The 26,846-nt window shown below is 42.2% G+C and overlaps 1 protein-coding gene across 2 annotated transcripts; it reads right to left on the bottom strand.

Annotated features, from left to right (window-relative positions):
* Window positions 1-84: 84 nt before the first annotated feature.
* Window positions 85-24,884, bottom strand: LOC146007859 (protein spire homolog 1-like). 2 transcript variants are annotated; one of them, XM_083146557.1, is made up of 16 exons: window positions 24,545-24,884; window positions 24,412-24,443; window positions 21,012-21,182; window positions 19,791-19,916; window positions 18,576-18,641; window positions 18,039-18,224; window positions 14,933-15,010; window positions 13,337-13,463; window positions 10,832-10,950; window positions 8,858-8,939; window positions 8,393-8,532; window positions 7,569-7,691; window positions 7,429-7,496; window positions 5,743-5,770; window positions 3,507-3,649; window positions 85-1,033 (listed from the first exon to the last, which is right to left on the bottom strand). In XM_083146557.1, exons 1-16 carry the CDS (start codon window positions 24,768-24,770, stop codon window positions 829-831), a joined length of 1,920 nt encoding a protein of 639 aa, XP_083002683.1. In that variant the 5' UTR covers window positions 24,771-24,884; the 3' UTR covers window positions 85-828. The 2 variants fall into 2 exon arrangements, with proteins under 2 accessions (XP_083002683.1, XP_083002684.1); XM_083146558.1 differs by having other exon boundaries at window positions 18,039-18,203; window positions 24,545-24,883.
* Between the last annotated feature and the right edge of the window lie 1,962 nt (window positions 24,885-26,846).

The following is a 26,846-nucleotide window of genomic DNA, read 5'->3' as shown; positions in this document are numbered from 1 at the left end:
TGTTTTTACAATTCGTATCTCTTGACTTGGAAATTCTGGTACAATAATTTAAAACCAATATAATCTCACAAAAAAAAAAAAAAATTGAACTGCATTATATGCTTGGTTTTATTTTAAAGATTACAATTAACAGAATATACATATTCTACTCATACATAAGGCCATAATAACAGCTCCAAATATACTTCAAGAAGCCAGAAAGACCAAAAAATAAATACAAACAAATAAAGGACAGCGCTGAGATATGCGCAAACACCAGAAATCATGCCAAGTGCTAGTGTTCAGTGATTCACAATATAGTCCAATAAAAACAAAGTGTAACCATTCTTAGCTCTGTGCATTCTTATAGAACAAACTCACAAGAACATGAATTTGACATTAAATATTAAAATATTTATAATTTCTTAAATATTGTGAAAGTTAACACCATCAATTACAGGAAAAACATATAAAGAGAGGAGAAAGCCAGTGTTTCCAGGTCAGTGATTGACCATAGCATACTTAATTTTAAAACATTGATAGAAAGTACATTCAGATAAATATATTTAATAGCATCCCCTGTTAAAGGAGCTTTAAAAGGTCAACAAACAAACAAACGTGTTTTTGGCAACTGGCATTAAAAGTAAAATAAGCAATTTGATTTATTTGGACCTCGTCATTAGAACATAACAGCCAAACAGACATTTAAAAAGTAAAAGCCCTTAGTTGAGGTCCATTCTCATATACCGTCAAAGGTAAGTACAATGGTCCGGCGGCTTCCCAGAATGCTCCTCAGCAGAAATCCCATTCTGATGTAAAGGGTTAAAAAGGAAGAGATTCTTTATGTACTTAATGTCTTGACAGAGATGCAGATGATTCAGAACTGCTGCGAGACTTGAATCCACTGCTTGGGAAATCACTCTGGTTCATATCTATAACATCCAAGATGTACTCTTTGCATTTAACACAAATGTCCATGCAAGACCAGTTGTACATTAACCGCTGGTGGATGGGATTCTCTGCTTCAGCTTTGGCTTCAAACACAAGTGGAACGCTACAAACAAAATAGAGAACGCAAGTTAAAGGTTGCGGAATTACCCAAGCACAATGCATCAAGCTGTATTCATGTTGAGCAGTGAACCAGCAGTAAATAAGCTTACAACTGATCAACACTGCTGGCTCATGGCATGGGAGCAGTTTACGTTTCTCGAAACTTGGAATTCTGAGGCAATACCCACTGGCTAGCAGCATCTACTTGGGTAATGTAGCAGATTGTCTCAAACTTTGTATCAGCAAACTATAATTTCATGCCAGAGGAACAGTACAGCTTGGTATACACCTAAAGATTTATCCAGTCTGGTGTGAAAGACAATATGGTAATAAAAAAAATAAAAAATATATATTTTATAGATGTCGTGTTGCGCCCTTAAGGATGCTGCCTAGGTGGTTCTCCTGGGTCTACTACACCTGTTTATATCGATATTTAAGAACTGCCTGCTTCCTGAAATATCATACACAGATGGCAATCCTGTCATCCATTGAAAAGATTGATTGAAGATGAGATAATTATATATTCTCACCCGATGGCCATCTGTCTCTTGGTCACCAGACTGACTTTGTAAAGAAACTATGTTCACACAGGGGGTATCGTTAGCAGGTGGGCCGGGCTTCTACTTATACCAAACAGGTCTCCCTTCAAATTGAATACGGACCTCCACTCAAAGCCCTATATACGCAGAGGGATTTATTTTTCTTCTAGCTGTAAATAGGATCTTCTCTCTACCGCATATATATATATATATGCACCAAGAAAGCCCAGATCCGGTCACTCCTATACCTTGTCCAGAAAAGGACAAGAGCGATACCAGCTTGCAAACGATAGGGTCCAAGCTGTCTATGATGCCAATCCACTAACCAGCAACATGTTTCAGGCTAAACTATCCCTTTTTCAATGTGTGGACTATGATCCGATCTCTATTTCAATAACCTTACAACAAACAGGACAAAACACGTCTATCTAATGAACCTGGAATGTATTTCTTATTCATTTACAATTCCTTATGGATTTTATCCGTCACCACCTGATATGCTGGAAAACCCTATTCGGTACTCTTTACCTAGAAGGGCGCCCATCGTGGGCATCGCATGCCATTATAATGGCATGCGATGCGACCGATGCCCGCGATTTTACATAGAAATACATGTAAAAATGTAAATAGCGTCGGTCGCATCGCATGCGACCAAAAAAAAAAATTTGCATGCAACCGACGCGATTTCCCATAGGGAACAATGTTAAATGTCCCAATTGACCCGATTTTCCATAGGGAACAATGTTAAATGGCCCACAGAGGCCAAATAGGCACCCTGAAGTGTGAAATGGCCCCCCCAATTGTTAACGCCACCCCGAAGCGTGGCGAGCCGCGGCGGTACGCGTCCTACGACCTTTTCATACCCCCACGATCCACGTCGGCGTGGAGTTGAGAATAGAAAGTGTGGCGAGCGCAGCGAGCCCGAAGCGTGGCGAGCACAGCGAGCCCCGCGAGGTGACGCGGATACCTTCACAGGTATCCGCGTCCCCTCGTGGGCTTCACAGGTGTCCGCGTCCCCTCGCCACGCTTCGGGCTCGGTGGCTCGCTGCACTCGCCACACTTTCTATTCTCAACTCCACGCCAACGTGGATAGTGGGGGTATGAAAAGGTCGTAGGACGCGTACCGCCGCCCCTCGCGGGCTCGCCACGCTTCGGGTTCACGTTGATCGTGGGGTGGCGTTAACAATTGGGGAGGCCATTTCACACTTCAGGGTGCCTATTTGGCCTCTGTGGGCCATTTAACATTGTTCCCTATGGGAAATCGCGGTAATCGCATGCGATGCGACCGACACGATTTTTTACCTTGCGATGCCCAAGATCAAAATCGTGGGCGCCCTTCTAGGTAAAGAGTACCCCCTATTCTTTCAGCGGTGCTCCCTTTCAGGAACAGGCTCATGTGCTGATGCAGACATTCTAGTTTATCTTATCCCAAATATATTCTTTGACAATTATTCCAAATTTCCTACTGTGGGTATATCTTCAGTTTCATCAGATGTACTACATAATTCTTCCACCATCCCTGAGGCAGTGGTGCATTTATAGTGGGTGCAATGTGCATAAGGGCCCCTCCAAGTCCCAGGGGGCCCATACGCACCCATTCTTAATATACTCGAAGGATCTAGTTAACCATGTATGCAGTAACAATATAGAGAAAACCATAGCAAAGGTGAGAAAGTATACCAGGACCGATAGGTGCAATAATGTATAGATCTAATTTGGAGCCCACAAACCCCCAAAAAATGGTTTCAAACTGTACGTGGCCGCACCTGTCCATGCTAGTGAAGGTGAAAATGTTCAGTCATTTTGGATAGATTTATTCCATTCATAAATACTGTAGTAATGATTGTTAAACAAGTAATTAATGCTATTAGCACAGATGCAATGAACACAGCAGATAGAAATGTGCTATTTTAGGATCTACAGTACTTCTACACTCACCTGGAATAATCCCAGTTTAAGGCTTTGCTGAGGAACATACTGTTCTTCTGCACCTGGCACTTTGGTTCACTTTCTTGAGACAGGACCAGCGGTTTGAAGAAGCTCACCGGAAGATGTGTGCATTGTTTGAAAGGCATCAACATCTAGAGATTACAGCAAAGAGGCCACACTTAACTAGAACTCTTCAACTATACGGGCAGGGCGATCAATATAATCATGGCCCTAAGGCAAGTAATGATATGGGAATACAAGAGTTAACTCTCAGAGAGCGCACTAATTCAGTATTGAATGATTTATGACAAATATGATTCAAAGTAAAAAACAGGGCAATTAAGGACAATAAAAATACATATAGATTTAAAAATAAAGATGAAAACCAATATTTTTCACGATAAAATGAGCAATTGATCCTCTTAGAATTAAAAAAGATGGCTTAAAAAAAATCCCTTTAATTAGTGGCTGGCCAGCGCATAATTTGTAGATTGTATTAATGTGGGATATGTTGCCTTCTGATTGTGCTCAAAAGAGGGGAAACCGTCAGTCAATGTAATAAAGTGGCTAGAACCACTCTGGTAGTTTCTGATACCCTAAGTCAGGGAACACTCACTGTACAGCCGGTACGGTCCTTGGAATCGCCAATAGGCGTAAGAGGTCGTCTCCTGCAGAGTTACCAAGGGCATAGGGGGGGGGGGGGTATTTTATTATATGTATTTGTTTTGCCTTTTATTAAGGGAGACATAGGTGGGCATTAAATCCCATGGCCAATTACTGACTAGAGGGTCAGATGTGCTACAGTAGCTCCAAAAAGTGGAGAAAGACTCTTAACTGCCCTGTTACAGACTGCATTGGAAGAATGAGAGCTGGTTGGCAGGCAGTTTATCACTCCCCACTTTATCACTTTTTGAAGCTTAGTTCATCTGGCCCTAAATATTCAGGAGCAGAAATCAGGGTCTGCTTAAACTGCATTTTTCCCCATCCTAGTCAAATTTTAAAACCTTCGAGTTTGGTGTAATCTGCAAGAATTGAGACATTGGTGGCTAAACTATCCCCAAGAGAATGAATAAATATGATCAAGAGAATTGGTCCCAGCACCGAACACTGAAGTACACTGATAGTACTGTGACAGTTTGAAAATGATCCGTTAACCACTACTCCATGTTCCCTGTTCTGCAGCCAGTTTCTTTTCTAATTACAGATGGTAGCTCCTTTACCCAACTCCTCAATTTTATGGAGCAGCCACCTGTATCAAATGCCTTGGCCAAATAAACCACGTCTACTGCCTTGGTCCAAATTTAAACCAACTTCCTCATAGAAGCTAATTTAGCTTGACACAACCTATCCCTCATACTCTCTGGGTTTATGTTCAGTATAGTAAATCCTCACTCTGAGAACACTAAAATACTTTGCTTTCAGCATTTCAGAGCAGTCCATTCTCCTTTCATCACCTGTTACCTCCAAAGCAAGACCCAATAGTTTTATATGTATTTCTCAAAAATCCAAGTCACTACTACTGTAGATATTCCCAACAGTGAAATAACGGTATAAGGTTAAGTAACCTAATTAAAACAAACACTTATATTCTGTATACTCTATTTTCGGTACTTCTGTACTTTCACGGCGCCAGCATGGCACCGCGCGTCAGAGTACCTTTGTGGGGCTCGCTTCGCTCGCCCACGCTGCGGGCTCGGTGGCTCTCTACGCTCGCCACGCTAATTAAAATCAACTCCATGCCAACATGGATAGTGGAGGTATGAACTATCCATGTTGGCATGGCGTTAACTTAGTTTATTTTACTTAGTTAGTGGCGAGCGTAACCCGGAAGTACGCGCGGCGCCATGCTGGCGCCGTGAAAGTAAAGAAGTACCCTATTTTCCAACTAAAAAGGTCATGTGACCCAAAATATGGTACATTATGGATCTCTTCAGAATGACCAGACTTTTCACATTCTAAAACCATAGCAATTGAGGGGCAAATATATTAAGCTTGGTAAAGTGATAATGTGGCTGGTACTTTATCATCAGCTTCTAACTGAAGTTACAGTCTTGGTTCGAAAAATGACAGGTAGGAGCTGATTGGCAGGTGATAAAGACACTATCACTTCACAGAGCTTAATAAATCTACCCCCAGTACTTTCCTTTGTAGAACATACAGTAAATACAGTTATGGCTCGTCGCCATCCAACATTTTCCAGACATATATGCACTTTAGCATAGGTTTGTCATCAGTTCCTTCCTACCTCAATGTGACATTTTGGGCAGATGCTCCTGCAAGAGAAAAGTAAAGTATTAGCCTACACAAACCACAAGTAAATGGCTTTTACAGTGAGAGCCCCCCCCCCAATACAGTCGCTGGCTATTGGAGGCGAAATGCATACATTGGTTCTTAAGTTAGTTGGCCACATTTCACATGTGACAAGTTACAGGTGAAGAGCAATAGCCCCCAGGCTAGCACTAAAAGATGCATCCTCCTATTAGTTCTGTAGAGCAAATGTCCAAAATAGTAAGAAAATCGAAAGGAATGTTAAACTACAGTAAAAAGGAATATTAGAGACTCGCCACACTTCATTGCGCATCTAACATGCAGTAAATAAATGCTCTCTGTAGGGCATTAAAGAGGATGTTTGGCGAGGTAGTTGTCTCTTGCTCTCTCAATGTAGAGATTTATAACTGGGTAACTCCATGACAAACTAAGTGGCTTTAGTGTAAGCAAAACTTGTCCACTCTCCTGGAATGGCAAGGAGACTAGGGTGGTCATCCCAGGCAACCATAAGCATATTCAGGTCTTGTGGAACCTACCCAGCAACCCATAACATACCTTGCTTTGCAAGGATGGTAATCTCTGCATTGCATAATGGGTGGTGGGATCAGGAGGTTGCCACCAGTACACACAGGACCTACCCCTCCCGAAGGGGGCAGCCTGAAAGTTGCCAAGAATGGCATAAACATATATTAATCAGAGGAGGGATTTCACTTTGGAGAAATGGTCATGATTTAGCGAGAGTAGCTAAAATTAGCTATGGACACGTGGCATTTTCATATTGCAACCATTGTTCTTATGCAGATGTCTGTTCAGCTGTTTATAAAGTAAGCTAGGGGGTGGGTTCCTCCAGACTATCAGAAGGTATTCTTTCCTCTGCCATATTGAAAGCACATGTTCAAGTTTGCAGCATATGCTTGTTACTGTTTGTACAGATATAAAGAATTCCTGTTGGACTATACTTTCTGCTGCTCCTGTATAGACAACTGTCCAAGGGGGAGATTCTCTAAGAATCTCCACCCCCTTCGCATTTATAATTATCGCATATGTTGTAACATATGCGATAATTATAGCAAAGGACAGCTCTTGCGTTAAGAGCTGTCCTTTGCGGCGAGAGTCGCCGGGTCCCAGCAGGTCCCGGCGGCTCCCCCCTCCCTCACACACCCGGCGCTGCTGCTGCGCCGGGCTCTCCTCCTCCCTGCACCCGGAAGAGGATCAGTGCAGGGAGGAGGTCACAGGTCCGGGCAGCACTGCGCTGTGCTGCCCGGACACAGGTGAGGGGGCGATGCAGGGCGGCGGAGGTCCATGCGGGACGGCGGAGGGTTGCGGTAGAAGCCCATTGGCTTCTATGGGGCATCGCCAGATTTTTCTGGCGATGCCCCCCGCCGCGGTAACCCGGCGAGGGATGCTTACAGCATCCCAAAATGCGGTAAAAACCCCGATAACGGGGTTTTTACCTCATTTTTAGCTTAGAGAATCTCCCCCCCAAATAAGTACAGTGCATTACCATCTACTGAACAGAGGAGCATTTCTTTTATAACGTAACTCCCAACTCAGAGAAGACTAAAATACTTAAGTTTAATTATTTCTGAGCAGTCAATTTCATCACAAAGCATATAATGTTCAATATGTAGAGATAAGGTTCAATATCTTAAAAGGTATTTACCTGTCACAGAATTTGCAGGCATACGGCCAGTGAAAGAAGATCCTCTTCCTATGGCAGCTAGAGCAAGCCTGGAAGACAGCATTTCATATAAGTTCCTTTCCCCAGACATCATCCACCCGTCAGCCCAACACCCAATATACCTTGTAACCTGGAACGTCCATGCTAGATGTGAAGACAAGCATTTCTGTTTTGATCATTGCTCGCCGGACAGGAACCAACTCGGAGATTGTTGGGGATAGACGTATTCTTGGTGTACGCCAACTCTGAGATAAATAGAGATCTAATGACCATTGTAGTAATCTTGCCAACCAGGGCAAACTTTCCTCATTCTTTCCTCATAAGTTTACATTTTATTACAAACTTGCTATAACAAGATCCTGTAAACCGCAGTACAACATCAGAGGAACCTTGTATTGCAACTAAGGTATGCACAAACCCAGTCTAAAAGTAATGTATACAATGTACTTTCAATTATAGCATCACCAATATTTTACTGATCTATACTCTCACCAAATGAACAGTTGGCCTTATTTTAGGGGGATGCAGTTTAAATCCCGGCGTTCAGAATCCCGACACTTTCTCCCTCCGTGGGTGTCCACGACACCCCTGGAGGGAGAATAAATTAGTGTGCCGAGCGTAGCGAGGCACCGGGCCCGCTGCGTGGCGAGCGCAGGGAGCCCGCAAGGGGGGGCGATCCACATCCGCCCCTTGTTGGGATTTCGGCGGTCGGGATTCCGGCGTCGGGATTTTGAACGCCGGGATTTCATACTGAATCCATTTTAGGGCACCTGCCACTAAAGATGCAATTTGACAATGACCGCTTTGCATCTGAATGTACAGTTCATTTTTAACTGCTTCAATTATGCCAATTCTAAAAGAACCATCTAATTGTTGCTCTGAACAGAGTAGGCCAATAAGGAGCCCTGTTTATGGTCATTTAGGTTTTCAGACCATGAACACCCACCTTTCTGGAACCGCTTCCTTGGATAAACCCTTCATATGAACTTGACCGCTTGTGATCAGACATTACCTTCTCGTGGTTCAAAAGGCTGTTCATTCTGAGGTCCACTTGGGAAGATGTCAAAACTGGCAAAAATGACAGATCTAAGGAAATAATTATGCATTATTCTTTGTGGATTGTTTTATGTAATTTGGCAGGCCTGACCAACCTATTCAACTACACATCCCAGCATGCCTTGCAACATTTTCAGCAATCCATTAATATGTAGCTTAACTTTGGCTGAGCATGCTGGGACTTTTTTTTTTTTCAGTAGCTTTAAAGCCACAGGCTGGACAGGTCTGTACTATCGTCTCATAATCGAATACATTAACTGCAACAAATCAGTGGTGAGATTTATGAAGCCTTCTAAAGTATTTAGCCATTTTTCACTTGTCAAGAAGGAAACATTTGTGCAATTTTAAACGTTACCGTCACTGCTTGACTTCCCTCCAGAAGACTTGTTTTCAGAGGAGTTTTCATAGCTGAAATCAGAGTGACATCCAATCCTCGCCTGTAACCATGAAATTACCCAAGAATGATTACTCAAGATAGGATTGGAGGCCTCAACTTGAAAACTAACAGTACTGTCTACAGTACTTTTTAAATATGCTAAACAGGACAGTCAGGTAATTGTTTTGCGAATTACGTAATTTGACAACCGTCACTGAAGGCCATATGGATGGGTAAACACTATACAATATGAGTCACAACCTATAGTCACAGCCACACAACGAACCGTCTAGCACTAAAACACAAATATCGTTAAATTCTATTTTTCAGTGACATCACCAGGACACCAGCCGAGCATACAGTCTAACAATATTGTCAGATGTGACTGCATATACTGATGATACACCATTAACCCCTTCAGTGGTAATCCTGAGAATTTTCCGGGCTATGCTTCAGTGCCCTGCTTAGAGCCTGACAGCGCCGCTGAGATCAGCTAGCTTCAGCGCTGCGAGGCTCCCTCTGTTCGGCCACGCCTACTCCTCTCCCCGGCATCTCAACTGTTGTATTACAGTCTGCGACGGACTATAACGGCACACTGGGTTGCCAGGGGCAGAGGCAGGTTACCGGGGGCAGGGCAGCGGATGACCGTGCTCAGCGGCGTTGAATGGCCCTCCCCATAAAAAAACACACCCAATGGGGAGCTCTCCCAAAGGAAAAAAAAACAACAACAACACACACCGCTGAAGTGGTTAATAGTGAGTACACAGTAACACTACACTATGTGCGATAACGATATCATTAAAAAATATTGTACATTGTGTACCCACATAGCAGTATACAGCAGGTTCTCAAGCAACACATCACTTTTTATTAAGTTATCCATTTGTCCATTTCCAGAGAAAGTATAGAATTTGAATTAGAGAATACATAAAATGCATCTCTAGTTTGTGCCAATTTAATCAACATATATACCCCAAAACACATGCTTTTACGGGTACTGGCAAAATATCTAGTTTCCCTTGATTCATCTATGGCGGACCACAAGAGATCACCTCAAAAGGTTTTCTTCAGCACACAAAACATTCATTTTTTTCTGCTAAGTGATGTATTTACATTGGCTAAAAAGTTCACAACACAGGCTAACCACATTTATACAGCTTTCACACAGCGGCAGCCGAATATCCCGGCAATTACCCGGCTTTTAAAGCGCTGTGTTATCCGACCGCTCGTTGTCAGACCCCCTTCACACAGGAGAATCAAATCTAAAATTTAGACCTGGATATTTGCTCTATTACATGGGTATTTCGCCTATGTGACAGTGTCAACTCGGATCTTAAAATCCGGGTCTCCAACCCTGGTCATTTGCAGGGTCGGAGACCCGGAGTTCCGGATTGACCCTTTCACACAGAAAAATTATAATGATTGGTTTGAGACAGGGTGCATTTCTTATTTACACAACAAAAGGGTAGGTGGGAGGTCCCAAGAACAATTCCATCTTCCATCATCTTTTTTTGCCATTATGTGCTCTTTGGGACCTAGTTTTTTAAACTGCCACTGCAGTGCCACCTGTTTGCGCCACCCATTTGTGTCGCTTCGCATAGTCATCCAGCTACCTCGGTGCAACCTTTTGGCCTAAAAACATTGTAAGGTATTCAGGATAGACTGGAAACTAAATGTAATTGGAGGTGAATAGCATAGGAGCAAAAAAAAAAAAAAAAAAGAAGAAATTATGCGTTTTTGGCGATTATTATTTTTTTTTAAATACAGATCAGAAGGGTGTTTTGGAACAGATACAAAACATGGTCGGAGATATAGATCCGAAATACTCAAAGTGGCCGGTGCACATGCATAGGTGGAACTGCTTCACCCGGGAATTTCATGTTCTATGTGAAAGGGGCATAAGAGAAATTACTTCCTCAAGAATAAAAACCAGCATAGGTATTGGATATTTACATCTACTCCGCTATCCAGTAGATCAACAGCCGGGCCGGACCTGCTCCCAATTCTGCCGCCGTACAGGGAATAATCATGATGGACAGAATACAAGTTGTTCAATGATTTAAACTCTTTATCTGTTAAAAGATAAATTCAGACAAAACAGTACGAAGCTATAAAAATGTGTATAACATGGATTCCCTCTAACATGTACATTCTAGCCCATATCAGACATCAGTTTACCCAGAAATGGGAGTTTATTTATAATTTATGTTGTAGATTCATCCCTGATATATTACTATAGTATAGCTAAGCCAATGACTGACATAACATTTAATGGAAACACATTGGCAGTCAGACATTAATAGGTGATCATCTTTGTTGGCAGAGTAGATACTGGGTGGGTTGCCAGAGCTCATGTATTGCTTCTGGTAGCACATCAGTTGAAACCACTCACATGCTTGCATAATGCTATCCTTCATCCATCTTGAACGGATAATCTGAGGAAAGCATAAAGGAAGGGCAGAAAGAAAATGTTTTTTTCTAGACTTAATTCAGGACAGATACAGCAAAATTTGCCCTGACTAAGCCTAATATTAGGTGGTGATATACACCATATTTGCCAATAGTTGGTTGTGTTGTATACGTAGCAAAGTATTAATCCCTAATTGCTATGAAGATTAGAAACTACTCTGTATAAGGAACTAAGATTATTCAGCAATATCACCCTGTCCTTATACTGGCAGACGAGACATGGACTTTCTGGGGTGAGGGAGAAAATGCTAGTATAAAACATCCTGCCGAAAAGAGGACTAGAGTAAATTGGCAGCAAAGTAAAGATCAATGAGCGTCATTTTACAACAAAGAAAAAAAAAAAAAAAAAAAGAGAAGGTCTTCCAAAGTAGAGCAAGACCTCTCTATTAGTACTACAGCTACAGACTAATTTTTAGTATCTGTCATCAAAAAAATTCCACAAGAACCAAGTCTTTGGATCTTAATGCATAATCTGTAGTGTGGGCATTTGTATGAAGATTTGTGCTTGAAATCCAAGTGCCATGGAAAGGGATACCATTGATTAAAAAAAAAACACACACCTTTCTTAAAAGCAACTTTACATTTTTCTGTAAGTAGGACACTTTAACAAGCCTACATCTTCTAATGGTATAAGCTGTTTTTTATACATACAGGATCTGCCACAGCTTTGCACACTGACCACCAGTTAGTAAGTCCTTTATGTTTAAATAAACACATAGTTAGATATGTCGACCTTTTATCCATGAATTTCTAATCTTTGTTTAGGTCTTAAAACAGCTTTGTGGCAGATATGGAAATCATCATCCAATACACTGGTGTCTACCCATGAGGTAGATAGTAATCAGCACACCAATATAGAAGATGAAAAAAAAAAAAAAAACAGCTTTTATCTCAGCAACAAGCACATGGCAGAATATTGCTAGAACAATGAATAGGTGCCGGTCAAACTTTCAAAAAAATACAACACCCTCACAATATAACTGTGAATCAAGGGAAAAACCTGTCACCAGTATCCAGAGCCAAGTACCCGACAGCCTGTTTCGGTGGTCACGCCACCTTCATCAAGGGTATAAACATAAGTGATAGTGCTGCCGTTTCAGTAGAGCCCCTATTGCCACCAAAAGTTTTGGCAGGCAAATCTCCAGCCTCATGCTTGGAGGCATCATGGGGACCACGTGGCCTCCCCAGGAACTTCTCTTTCTTGATGGTCTGAATGAGGGAATTGAATTCTATGAGCAGTTATAAAACGAAGGAGGAGTTGCACTGTATATTGTACCTTCTGGAGAGTTTATTTTTACGGTTATTGCTCAGAGGATGGGTAATGCTAGGTTATGTCTGCGACAGAGTGAAAAGGAAATAGACAATATTCCCCCAATTCCCAGGCACTGGTTAGATTTTCAAGCTACTCCTATTCCCAGGCACTGGAATGGGTTAGATTTTCAAGCTGCTGTGTATAACGGAGGAGTAACCCACCTATCCATCGTCTATGGGCTCACGAACACCCTCTGGACAAAGATTTTCCACGCCAGGAACTCAACGCTCCAAGTGAGCCAACTGCCAGTAAGATCTACTAATAGTGAGTGACAGAAATAGTGCAAACTTGAGGGGAAAGATATAAGGTCAAGTGGTCAATCTAGGAACAGGACTACACCACGCAAATCTTCATCCATGTGAGAGACTGATAAAATCATAACGCCAATTATTCATGGTTATAATCAAAGCTCTATTTAAGTTTTCATAATTATTAGTGGTTATAATGTCATTTTTGTTAATATTGTTTTTATTTTAAAAACATTGGTTTTATGCAAATATACCATGGTAATCATTTCAATCCTTCCTCAAAATAAGCACAGTGCTTCCTTGTACTTTTGTTTTTCACTGAAAAGGAAATAAAAGCTGTAATTGGCTACCTGTCCATATCATGCAGATATGTTCCCCATACTTCTTTAAGCACTAAGCAGTTTAAAACCATCACCAACTGTACACCACCTTGTATCAAGCTCCTTTTAACAGTGCGTGTTACTCTGAGCGATTTGGAAGATTTTATTTCGGACATCAGCAGCTCGTGCAAACTTGGCTCTTCCTGGGATCGTTCTTTCAGCTTCCTCTCTGATGCCTGAACCAAGAAAGACTTGAAAGTAGAGTGTTCACATTTGGATAGTAACAAATGTACTCTAATACAGATCAAAACCTACTAGATATTCCCTACTGCCACCATCCTGATACAATGATAGCAAAAGAATGTAGGGATACAGCCGTTATTCCTTTTATACATTCTTTGGTACTTGTGTACTAGCACGGCGCCCACGATATTTGGTCGCACAAGTTTTAATCACATCGCATGCCATACACCCGATGCAATTTAAAATTGTATAAGCCCCCTATTCGATGTTTAATTGTATAAGCACCCTAATGGGGGCTTACAATGTTAAATGCACCCCCACTATGAATGTGAACCCGAAGCGTGGCGAGCGCAGCGAGCCCGCGAAGGGCGGCGGTATGCGTCCTCCGACCTTTTCATACTCCCACTATCCACGTCGGCGTGGAGTTGATTCTATATAGTGTGGTGAGCGCAGTGAGCCCGAAGCGTGGCGAGCCCCGCGAGGGGATGTGTAATACCTGTGAAGTAATGCACGTGCGCTCGCCACGCTTCGGGCTCGGTGGCTCGCCACACTATATAAACTCAACTCCACGCCGATGTGGATAGTGGGGGTATGAAAAGGTCGGAGGACGCGTACCGCCGCCGCTCGCCACGCTTCGGGTTCAGGTTCATAGTGGGGGTGCATTTAACATTGTTAGCCCCCATTAGGGTGCTTATACAATTTAACATCGCAACGCATTGTATGCCATATACAATGGTATACAATTTTAAATTGTATACCATCGGGTGCCAATCACATCGCATGCCTTATGGTCTGCGATGTGATGGGCGCCGTGATAGTACACAAGTACCCTTTCTTTTCCTGCATCTTATAGGGAGAAGCCATCAAAGGGTCCAATATCTCAGATTAAACACAGATTTAGTAAAGTCATGACTTGTGCTTGTTCTATATTTAACTAGATTTTTTTGAACAGTAGACACTTGTACAAATAGATCTAAGGTGTCAGCTGATTATACTATGTACATAATCCAGGTGCTCCAGATGGAAATTTATGGTGACACAATCTTTCCTCCTTATCTTTGGGCCAATTGCTATGTAAACTGCAGTTGCTATTAACTCTACAAATGGTAGCAGTACTATCCGGTACTTTCTGTTTGGCTATGCATTTTATAGCATTCAAGATCCACAGACCAGCTAAAAATCTAATAGGGCCTACACATAGGACAATTTGAGGGCATTTCCAAGCAATATCACAAGATCGCTTAGAAAAATGCTCCTACATCGCTCCGTATGTAGGGGCCTTAGCAATGCGTGGCTCCACACGCCACTATCGCCTGGTGATTAAGATCCAGCATGCTGGATAAATGTAGTTAATCGCCGGTAAGGGCCAGTCTTCTCACCGGAGAACACTGGCTCTTACAGATCACACAGTGCTGTGCAATCTACATTGAGAAATGGCATCACCAAGAATCCAACCAGTTACCGGTTTGAGCGTATGTGAACGAATCAGGTCCAAAACAACATTCTCTTCACTTCTGTTTGATTTTGTCTGGTCACATTCCTAGAACAAAATACACTTTCAGACTACAGTGTCTATATTTATCTCTTATACCACACATCGAGGAAAATGGATTTAGGTGAAAGCATAGCTTATTCTTAAATAAAATGCTTAGAGTTGACTACTGCCCCCCAATTCCATATTCCCAGTCTACTGGGTGTTTTCATTTCTTAATTCTCCCAGGTGTTGCAGTGTCTACACACACAGGTAGAGTATCCCTTATCCAAAATGTTTGGGACCAGAAGAATTTTGGATAACGGGTTATTGCGTATTTTGGAATATTTTTATATTTGAATGAGACCTTTTGCATTTATGTTGAATAAGCACATCAAACACATGAAATGCACACAAGTATATTTTATTATTTGTGCATGAAACAAGGTTTGAAAACATGACCATTTGTGTGCAACCATGTCCTTGCACATACAGTATTTAGTGCCATTAACATGTTATTTCCCCAGTAATGCCAGTTAAATGTTATTTTCCCAGTAGGTTTTAGCAAAAAATAAAAGTACATTTTGGAGAATAAGGTTTTTGGAATAATTTGGATAACAGATATTTGGATAAGGGATACTCAATATCTCATAATAAGCCAAACATAATCCACCTTTCCCCTGTATCATTGTTTTTACCCTGTGAAGAGTTCATCATCAACATGGTAAAATTGTCTCAAAGTAGAATACTCTTACTTCATAGGAGTACTGCAAATACAATTTAACATTGTCTAGTTGGTGGTTTGACAACCTCTTTAAGTATCCCTAACTGTTTATGTTCAAATTTTGGCCCTGTTCCACTGCCATTTCCCTTCAGTAGTCTACCACAGTGGTCCTCAAGGCAAGCCAGCAGTCTGTTTTATGGCTATCAATGCTTGGGCACAGGTGACTTAATTTGCACATTAGTAAGCTTGATTTTACCATCTGTGAATAAGCCAGGATAGTCATAAAAGCTGTTCATGTGGTAGACCGGTGGTCCTCAAGGCACATGATGTCCTTGGGCTATATTTATCCACATACTTGGGATAAACCAGCTTCAGGCCATGTACCAGTCCAGGGTCGTGTTTGCAGTGGATTTAAATTACCATATTACCATGCTGCCTCTGGGGCCCAATTTACCCGCAGCAGTGCTCACACAGCTGAACCCTGCTGGGAGAGACCTTTGACGTTCCTCACAGTACTCCCTAAGGTCATGTCTGCATCAGCCAGTGAGGAACAGCAACCAGAAGGGTGATCGTAACTGATTTTACAGGTGCTAAGATGGGCTGACCTTCTCAACCAGCAGCGGTTATTGTAGGGATAGTAATTTCATTATGTACAAAAAAGGATAGGAAATAGTACTACTAAGAGGACATTTAAAAACAAAAAAGTAACACCAAGCATTTGATTGTTAATATGTATAAAAAGGTACAATTAATAAAACATTTAAAAAACAAGCAATTGTTTGGCCCAACTGGCTTTGAAACACTATATAGTGCGGATATAGAGCATCCCTCACCTGCTGATAGGAGTCCTGTTTCTATTTTGGACCTAGCATAGTAGGCATGGCTATTGGATAAAGTTAATACATGGAGAAATTGGTTGCCAATAGATTTAATTATCTACTCACTATTGATTGGGATCTTTTTGATGAAAATATTGAGATGACAGAAGTATTGTCCGTTGGATGGGTGTTCAAAGCAGACTCCTTGAAACCAAACCAATAAACCTCCAGAGAGTGTGCCAAAGGGTCCTGGTTCAGGATTCCTTGGGTATAGTGTAATCATTTCCATTTATGTTAAAGAGGGGGTGCAGGTGCCTTATGTGTTTCACTGGGTTGGCTCCCAGCTTTTTTCCTTTCACCTTTGAATAAAAAGTACCTTTTATACATATCAACAATCATACTCTTGGTGTTACTAAGTTTTTAAGTTTCCTCAAAATAGTGTTGTATTCTACCCTTTCTTATTGAGGACAGAGGAGCTTCCTGCTTATGAAGCAACCCCTCTGTTGCAAGTGATAATCTATACTTGTGTACCACATATGGGGCATATCATCAACTAAGGATTTAGAGAAAGACCCAGGTTGACCCTTCTCCAGGTAAATTGATGTTCAGTGTGAACGTGGTATAAGAGGGTACATGATTAATATATTCAAATACATAAAGGATCAATACAATGGTCTTTCAGGTGATTACCATAATGACTCTACACAGGAAACTTGATCACTCTATAAGGATAGAATGTGAAGTTTATCACCCATCGTAGTAAGGGTTTCTTTAAAGGAAGGGTAATTAAGATATGGAATACACCGCCAGGTAAGGATGTGAAGGCAAACTCAATTGATTTGTTTAAGAAAAGGTTAGACAAAAAAATAATATCCAGGGGTATCATAATGAACTATAGTGGATCAGTAATAAATTTGACAGCCATTTTGTGCCTTTAAGGATTCTTGTTTAACAGATGGGCAGTAACCTCATCTGGGTCCTTATGCTGCAGGAGATCATATATAGGTTGAACTTTATGGCCTAAAGCAGGCATGTCCAAACTATAGCCCTCCAGCTGTTGTGAAACGATCATGCATTGCCACAGTTTTGCCATTAGGGAATGCTAAAACTATGGCAAGGTATGCTGGGATGTGTAGTTTCACAACAGCTGGAGGGCCATAGTTTGGACATGCCTGGCCTAAAGGCTTTTTTCAACCTCATATACTACACAATCTAAACCAGATTTATCACACACTAATTTTCAAGGGTACTATTATTTTATTTAAACTGATAATGCATTGTAAACGATCTTTATCAACGTATTCCACAACACCAATGCTCCATTCATTAGAACATAGATTCCAAAACAAGGTCCTCAAGGAACCCCAATGGTTCAATTTCTAAGTACACCAATAGCAAGCACAGACTGTTAAATCAAATTGACTGAGGTACTTATTAAGGCACCTGTGGCCAATCATGGCTATACTTAAAAACCTGGACTGTTGGCGTGTCTAGAGGACCAGGTTTGGTAACCTCTACATTACATTACAAGAGATCATCAGAATTCCCAGCTCACCATCACTTGTCGCAGGGTGTATCGCTTGGACCGGATATCATTCATCAGCTGCTCATAGGGAGTAAGTGAATACTCAAGAGGCAGCGCATTGTAGGTTCTCTCCTTGGCACTGCGGAGGCTGATACCAAGTCGCAGCTCATTCATAACACAGCTCCACATACTGCTCTGTAACAGAACATTTACTGGCTATGCAAATTGCAAGACAGAAACAAACCAAATAAGAATCAGGCGCACTGTGACTTCCCATAGCAGCATTGTTAAAATGTAAGGTTTGTATTTATAGTAAAGATTCATATAAAATATGTTGCCATGTACGATTCAGGCATTTGCATGGATTGTTACATGTGACAGGTAGGACATGCTGTGGCACTGCATGCTGGACATTGTCTAACAGCAATTCCATTGCTGGGAATGTTCCAAAGCAGCAGCTATATACACACACACACACACACACACACACACACACACACACTCTTGCAAGCACCTACAAAGGATCACTGGAAATGGCAGAAAAACTTAAGTTAATTAAAATGGTACCAAGTTCTCATTGATAATGAGGGAAAATTCTTTCAAATCTTCTTTAGGAGTAAATCTCTTTAAAGCCTACGGGAGAAAAAAAAAATTGTGACCAGGCATATAAAAAAAAAAATTGCACTACAACTCCAGACAAGGAGATAGATACACACCAATGCTTCATGTTCACCCATATTTATTTGAATTAGGCAAGGGCTATTTAATCAGCCAAGCACATCTGAACAAATGGTCTCTTGCAGTATAAAACAATGCTCATACAGTGTGCACACTTGCAGGCCTCCATTCTGTGAATGCTGTGCTCATGTGGGATAAGGGGATGACAATCATGGTATCAGTGTATGTTCTAACAAAAAAGGCATTGGTCAGTGGCATAAATACATTTTTGTAGGCCCCACAGCAAAGGTTTGTAATTGCCCCTATGCACTACCCAATGATAAAACATGTATAGCACATTACTTTGACAGGGTAGATGTGCCACTTTCAGCTGTGGACCCCATTGCACCTATAGTAGTTACACACTTGGCATTGGTGTAAGTAGACTGCTGCAGGCCCCAAAATAATAGTATGGTCAGAGGTTCAAGGATCAAAATTAAAAGTCTGCATTGGCCACGTGTAAGGAACATATCTTCATCATATGAAAATGAGCACAATATAAATCTCAAATTTTATTTTTTGTCAGTAGTTGTGAATGTTAGGTGAACATGTTGTGTTGGCAGCGTTCATCTCCAACACCATACATTGTTCAAGAACTTACAAGGGGGCCTCGTCTACAGTTCCAAAAGTGAATAAGTACCCCCCCCCCCTCCCAAGGTCATACTTGCCTACCTGACCCTCTCCATGAGTTAGAAAATGCTCTGTTCTTGGACTTCCCTGGTAATGTATGATTGCCAACACCTGTGGTGAAACACCTTTCTTATTAATAGCCTAGCTCACCACAGGTGTTGGCAATCATACATTACCAGGGAAGTCCAGGAACAGAGCATTTTCTAACTCATGGAGAGGGTCAGGTAGGCAAGTATGGCCCAAGATACAGATATGGAGTTTTGACCAGCAAGATGGTACACAGCAGCTGCCATCCCTGCAACGAAGGCAGGGACACTCAATGATGGATTGTATTTTAATTAGAAAATCTTCACAATATTTTCTGATAGCTGTACTATGGAGAAAAAAAACAAATGAAAAACAAAGCATCAAGCAAGATGGTAGAGTGGGTTTTACCTGCTTAGACATCTGTATGGTTTGCAAGAGATTGAAAATAACCGTATGTTGTTGAAACTGGATGCAGCAGACTGTTCTGTAGTGAGCAGATGCTTCAGAAGGAACAAACATTCTTTCAACACATTGCTGGAAAGAAAACCCAATGTTTTTCAGGTTATTTGGTCCGTTAATGGCTATAGCTAATAGAGCAAGGGATCTGGAAGAAGCAGTATAGGTTCGGTGGGTAAGTCAGATGTAAGGGTTTCCTGGGAGCACAGGGCACAGCTTAATGTGGCATCCTATGGCTAAAAACAATTTTGTCCAACATAGGGCAGTATTCAATGACTTTTTTCGGCATGTGCAGCTAATCCTCTTTAGGACATTCGCCCTGTTCCGGAGGGCTGGAGCATTCGCTGCCAGCCCTCCCTCTCACCCTATTCAACGCCGCAGGGGCTCGCTATCCCTGACAGCAATTTTGAACCCTGCAGGGAGCTGGGGGACAGCGGCAAGCAGGGAGATGGAAGCCTCCCTGCCTGCATCTGACACTACTGTGGGAGAAGGAGGGCTCCCGGGGACACAGACAGCAGAAGCTGCCCCCTGGGGGAGCTGGCAGGGGATACGGTGAAGGGAGCCGCTGCGCTGGTCACGCTCGTGCATATGTAATGAGCAGGACCAGTGTGCAGTGAATATTAATGAGTGGCCCCCCTCCCCCTGCTGGTGTATGTGTAAAAAAAATAAAAAACATTCAATATATATTCAAGTGCAGCAAGCACATGAATAAAAATAGCATGCCCCTTCACAGAATAAAATTACTGATTTTTTTTTACACCAAATAAAAAAAACCTTTTATTTTAAAAGATCACATTCCAGTTCACCTTAAAAAGATGGCGATTTTTAAACGGTGGCACATGACATACAACGAATATCACGTTGAAAGCAATTCGCCATCCGATCATTGAATACACTCAGAGACTTACGTAATTGAAAATCCCATTAAAAAACAGCGAATTGCAGCGAGCATGAAACGGAGAACTGGCCGGCAATCACTGTTCGCTTCCGGCGAACAGTGAACATTGAATAGGGTGAATCAGATTTTCAGTGAAAAAGATTCACCGCAGAGACTGAAAACAGCCCGATTTGCTGTAAAAAAACAGTGAATCCAGAGCATTGAATACTGCCCTAGAATTATTTTATTTCAAACGGGCAATGACACAAAAGTTTAGCTGGATATATATTAAATACCTTAATAACATCATTCAGCATGACTGCGCACAAGCTGCCAGTGGGGGAATCGCTGAGCCCCAGCATACAGAGAAGTAGGTTGTCCAGTGAGTCACTTAACACGCGCTCTATTTTACTACTGAGACCCCAATCCAGAGCAGAGTACACGGCCTTACCCAGCCACTCAATAACCTAGGAAAGAAATATGGGCAAAGGTAATGGTCACCAATAGTTCAGTGCTCACACATTTGTTGTGTACTGAAGTACATGGTATGCTCCACCAGGACAATAAAAGAGGATGTGGAGAATACACCTTAACATTTTTTTTTCTAGAACCTGCCAACCTCTGCCATCTAAATGGAAGCATGTGTGTGGCATCTGTTTTGTGCTGAGCTTGGCCTACAGTACCTCCCTGTTAACTACCAATACTGAGAAGGTATTCATTTAGGGCAAATTTTTCGCCTAGGCAAAAAAAAAAAAAAAAAGTCAAAGAAACTAAAAACAGCACTTTTCTCTTATTTTAGTGCGAAAAGGGAAGCGCCATACTGAAATAAAGCGGCAATTTTTTGCCTAGGCAAAAAATATGGCAGTGGCAAAATACACCTGAATTGGTGAATTAGCTGTTGATCCACATGTTTTTGCCACTTTTCAGGCAAAACTGAGGCTTTTCAAATACCTTATGAGTGTCTAAACTCAATAACATATGTGGGGCTTTGGGATTAAGGTTAGAGGCTACAACCGAAAAATCGCAGTCCGAATTCCTTTGACAATGTCACCTGCTAAAAAAAAAAACCAATTGTGCAAAATAAATAATGTCAGAGAAAAAAGGACTGCACGTTCGTCACCATAATTTGGGACAAGAACTTAAAGTCCACGTTTATAAGGGTGATGGAACGGTATGAGTCCAGTTGAGTTGGATCACATCCAGGTTTAGGTATAGATGGGTAGTATAGACTTCATTAAATTAAGAATAAGAGGGCCAAGACTTATGGATAGCATGGAACAATTCCAACAGACTCAGGGTTACGTCAGGTTGTAAAATATTCTCCTGAAAAGCCGTCAGGCCTATGAGGTTTATTAGTGTGAAGAGATGAAATAGCCTGAGCAACTTCCAGGTTCATAATGTCGGCATCCAATGATTCTATTTGGGCCGCCGATAGAGAGGGCAATCTCTAAGCAGTTGATCCATTCTTGGTTGATCAGATGGAGGAGCTGAATATAAAGTGGAATAAAACAAATAAAAGGCAAGGGCAATGTCTTACATCTTAGTCAAAGGGGGAGAATCATCGCTCAGTCTAACGGACACAATATGACCCCAGCGACATTCCCATCTATATTATCAGGGTTTCTTTTGTACAAATCGAGACTTGTTCGAGCTTGAGACAAATGAAAATCCTCAAGTAAATGTTTTGCTTGGTTATAAGCTATACATTTTTCGGTACTTGTTTCCTAGCACGGCACCCATCGCATCGCATACCATAAGCCATACAATGGTATGCGATGCAATGCGATGTTACGCGATGGCAGCCAATGTTATACACTTTTAAATCGTATACCATCGCATTGTATGCCATATACAATGGTATATGATTTAAAATTGTATAAGCACCCTAATGGGTGTTTTCAATGTTAAATGGGGCCCCTATAAGATAATTAATTGTATAAGCACCGGTATGGTCTGCGATGCGATGGGTGCCGTGATAGTACACAAGTACCTATGATTTTACTCTCAGGGCTAGATGTACTGAGCATTGAAAAGTGATCAAAATGAGTTCTAAACTAGCAGCCAATCCGGTCATACCTGTCATTTCTCAAACCCAGCCTCTGACATGGCCGTTATGAGCCGATTGGCTGGCTGTTTATCACTCTCCCTTTAATCACTTTTCAAGCTTAGTACATCTGGCCCTCAATGAGCACATAATGTGCTACAGAGGTGTCCACGTACATATAGCCTCCTTGTGTGCTTAACAGCCATGGAAGTTGCTATAGGGTCACACACTGCACATGTGTTCTGTAATTTGACATGTTGCGCACAGAAGATTAATGTAAATTGACACATTCATATTCGCCAAAGCATCTGATCAGAGGACTAATTGGCAATTCTACAGTTTACACACAAAGCCACAAGCTCCTTGTACAGTAGGTCCATAAAGGCCAGCAGCAATAGCACTAAGTTAGCCATGGCCAAACTATGGCCCTCCAACTGTTGTGAAACTACAAGTCCCATCATGCCTTGCCACAGTTTTGCCATTAAGGAATGCTAAAACTATGGCAGGCCATGCTGGAATGTATAGTATCACAACAGCAGGAGGGCCACAGTTTGGCCATGCCTGCACTAAGTGAACCAAGGCAGACGCCAAAAGGTTAGAGAGGAGTCAGCCATGTACAGGATCTGGGGACCCTAGCACTGTACCAGAGTCCAGTGCGTAGGAAATAGCATGGTGTCCATTTTCCTACTGTGCTTGTGCAAGACACCAGGGAAATGGCCACCGTACCATTTTCCTGGCTATTTATGTATCTCTGCTGCCACCATGGGACTCCAGAGGGTCAAGTATTCAAGAAACGGTGCAGAAAAAAGGTGTGCGCCCTCCTGGACCTGAACTACACATCTTGCGCCCATTATGGTTAGGGGCTGATTCGGAGTTAGATACATGCAGGGCAAAGAATTGCTGCTTCCACATGTAACCCACAAATACTGAACAGCTTTATTTTTACATTTCAGTTTGGACATGCCTCTATCACATCTTAAGGCCCATACACACTAGAAGATTATCTTTCCAATCTAGCTGGTTGGAATGAAAATCTGGAAATTTTTGGGAACAAATTATAATCAACCATTTGCTCCCAAAAGTTGGAAAATAGACAAAAAGCAGTCATCTGCATAAGTTTATTTAATCAATTTTTCTGAATGACCATTCATGTTTAGGAGCAAATTGTTGTTTGCTCCCAAAAATTTCCAGAATTTCATTCCAACCCACCAGATTGGAAAGGTAATCTTTTAGTGTGTATGGGCCTTTAATTTCTGCACATTGTAGTCTTCCCCGCCTGCAGCGCAACATGGTTCTTCCAAGGTACTGAGGGGCAGATTTATTAAGCTTGGACAAGAGATAAACTGGAGATAAAGTAAAAGGAGATAAAGCACCAGCCAATCAGCTGTGTTTGAAAAAGACAGTTGGGAGTTGATTGGCTGTGCTTTATCTCCTTTTACCTTTTCTCCGCTTTATCTCCAGTTTATCTCTTCTCCAAGCTTAATAAATCTACCCCCCAGTTACTTGCTCCTTAATGGGGCAAATACATTAAAGTTTTCAAAATATATTCGTGTCTTCTCTACCCTCACCCCTTCACAAGTGGGTTCTGTAAGTTTATAGCTGTGCATTTTTAATTCAGGATTCTGCAGTGTACAGCACTACAGAAACTTTACCTTTTGCTCCAAATGACTTGATTTTTTGGGAACTAAAATATGAGAGAGAGAGAGGGGGTAATCAAAAACAAATATTAGAATTGTTAATAAAACTTGCATAAGCACAAACATCAAATTAAAACAGGTTAATTACCAGTAGAAGGTGCAAAAGACACCGCTCCATCCCAGTGAAGGTAGATATTGTCTATACCCATGAGAGTGGGTAAGTGCCCATCTCCCAGCAAAATCTGCTTCAGTTTGCAGCTGCATTGATAGCACAGAGCCCAGGCCTGCTCTTCACTGATCGGTTGTCCAGAACTCTCTAAAATTTGTTTTAGCATCACTTTACGGTGAGGCTCAAAGGGGCCACGCTCACTCATATTCCACAGTAAGGCTGGTTTCCACCCTATGATTGTCAATGTATTCCTCTATCAGTTCAACACTCATTACTATTTGGTTTTCACCAGGCTCCAGCTTCTAACTTCCTTCATCTTATAGAGCACAGGAGAAAGCAATCTCAACAATTCTCCAATTAAGAGACAAAAGATTAACCCTTTGCAAGCCTGGTGTGTTACTGACACGCTGCATTGCATTTAGAGCATAGGTTCTAAAACTTGGTCCTAAGGGACCTTAAAAGGTGCATGTTTTCCGGGTCTCCTCACAGAATTACAGGTGAATTTATTAGTTCCACCTGTGGATTTTTTTAAATGTGTCAGTGAGTAATGAGTGCACCTGTGGACACAGAAAACATGAACCGTTTGAGGACTGAGTTTTAAAAATATATGATTTAGATATAAATGGGGTTAATTCTCCTTTAAGCTTGGTACACACACAAAGATTGAGCTGTCCAATCTGTCCGGTGGGAACAACAATATGGAAATGTATGGGAGAAAATGACAATCGATCAATTGCTCCCAAACACTGGAAAATGGATGAAGATGATTTTTCCATTTAATTTGATAAACCAAATGACTTTAACCAATGTATCCTTATTTGGGAGCAAATAGTTGTCTCATATAATCCCATACATTTCAAGATGTTTGTTCCCATCAGATAGATTGGACAAATACATCTGTAGGTGTGTATCCAGCATAGAGCAAAGGAAGAAAAAGCAGGTAACTTTGCATCTTTGCAAAACCATTCTACATTACAGTTTGATCAGAGAAAGGTTTAGATGTGGGAGGGTCTTGTCCAAACTCAAATAAATTGCTGTGTAAAAATGAAATAGCCAGTATTACTCTGCATGCAAAACTAACTTGCCTACCTGACCCTCTCCATGAGGGGGAAAATGCTCTGTTCCTGGACTTCCCTGGTAATGTACGATTACCATCACCTGTGGTGAAACACCTTCAGGGCCGGTGCAAGGAATCTTGGCACCCTAGGCAAAACTTCTGCCTACCCACTGCCCACTTTACCAGTCAGTCAGAATATGTGCAGCCTAGCGAGCAGGTCTGAATTCCCCCCATAGTGTGCAGGTTTGGCTGCGGGAGGGGAGGTTAGGATTAGGCACAGGGGAGGTTAGGCTGAGGAAGGAGAGGTTAGGATTAGGCACAGGGGAGGTTAGGCTACAGGAGAGTATAATGGCACAGTAGAGAGGGTTATGGGTAGGCTTGTGTGGTGTGGTGGGTGAAAAAGAGGGGGAATTAGGATAACTAAATACCCCCTCCAGCTAAGAGAATGGTGTAGATCCGCCCCTGGAACAAAAATAAGAACCAGCCACAGGTAATGCCTTCTAGCAAAAGCCTCCTGCCGCATTCCCCGCGCCTATGCCCCCATAACCCTCTGCTGCATGCCTCCCCCTCATCATCATCCCTGGCTCTCCGCTATAGTTCTCTGCTTAAGCTCCCCTCCCCGGGTCTACGCTCCATGCCTCCCCCTCCCCAGCTATTCAGTTTTATACTTACCCGCTACCTTGCGGTTGTTTCCTGGTGCCGATGTCCTGACACCATAGAGGTGCAGCTTGACTGTTATTTCTGCCTCTGTGCACCGGACGGGGCGGGCTGAGCAGCGCGAGGCACCAGAGCAGAAGGCTCCTCAGCCTCCTCCTGCTGCTATAACTGGCTGGTGGCAGAAACAGCTTCCATCAGCTCACCGCTTGTAGTTCCGCTCTGCATCTTACTGTCGGTGTAGGGGCGGGGGTTGCTGCTCCCCGCTGCTGCCAATAGCTCATGTGCTGTTGGCCTGGGTCGGGATATCATGGTGCTTCTGCAGAGGCGCTGCTCGCGGGCATGCTGGCGCTAGTGAGGGATGGGCGGGCAGCTGCTGCCAGATTGATGAGCTGATGCTCAAATTCTCCCCTGCCGTCTACCTTCCGGAATCCGCGGAGACATATAAAAAAAAAAAAACCTGCTAGGAGAAAAGTGTCAACTCAAGTGCGCCCTCTAGTGACATGCGCCCTAGGCAGCTGCCTGAAGCTGCCTAGTGGTAGCGCCGGCCCTGAACACCTTTCTTATCAA

This window comes from Crinia signifera, chromosome 6 (genome assembly GCF_055691185.1).
Source record: "Crinia signifera chromosome 6, ASM5569118v1, whole genome shotgun sequence".
In the NCBI taxonomy this organism is placed as follows: domain Eukaryota; kingdom Metazoa; phylum Chordata; class Amphibia; order Anura; family Myobatrachidae; genus Crinia; species Crinia signifera.
The sequence above is the reverse complement of the archived record's forward strand: the minus strand, read 5'-3'. Positions and strand labels throughout refer to the sequence as shown.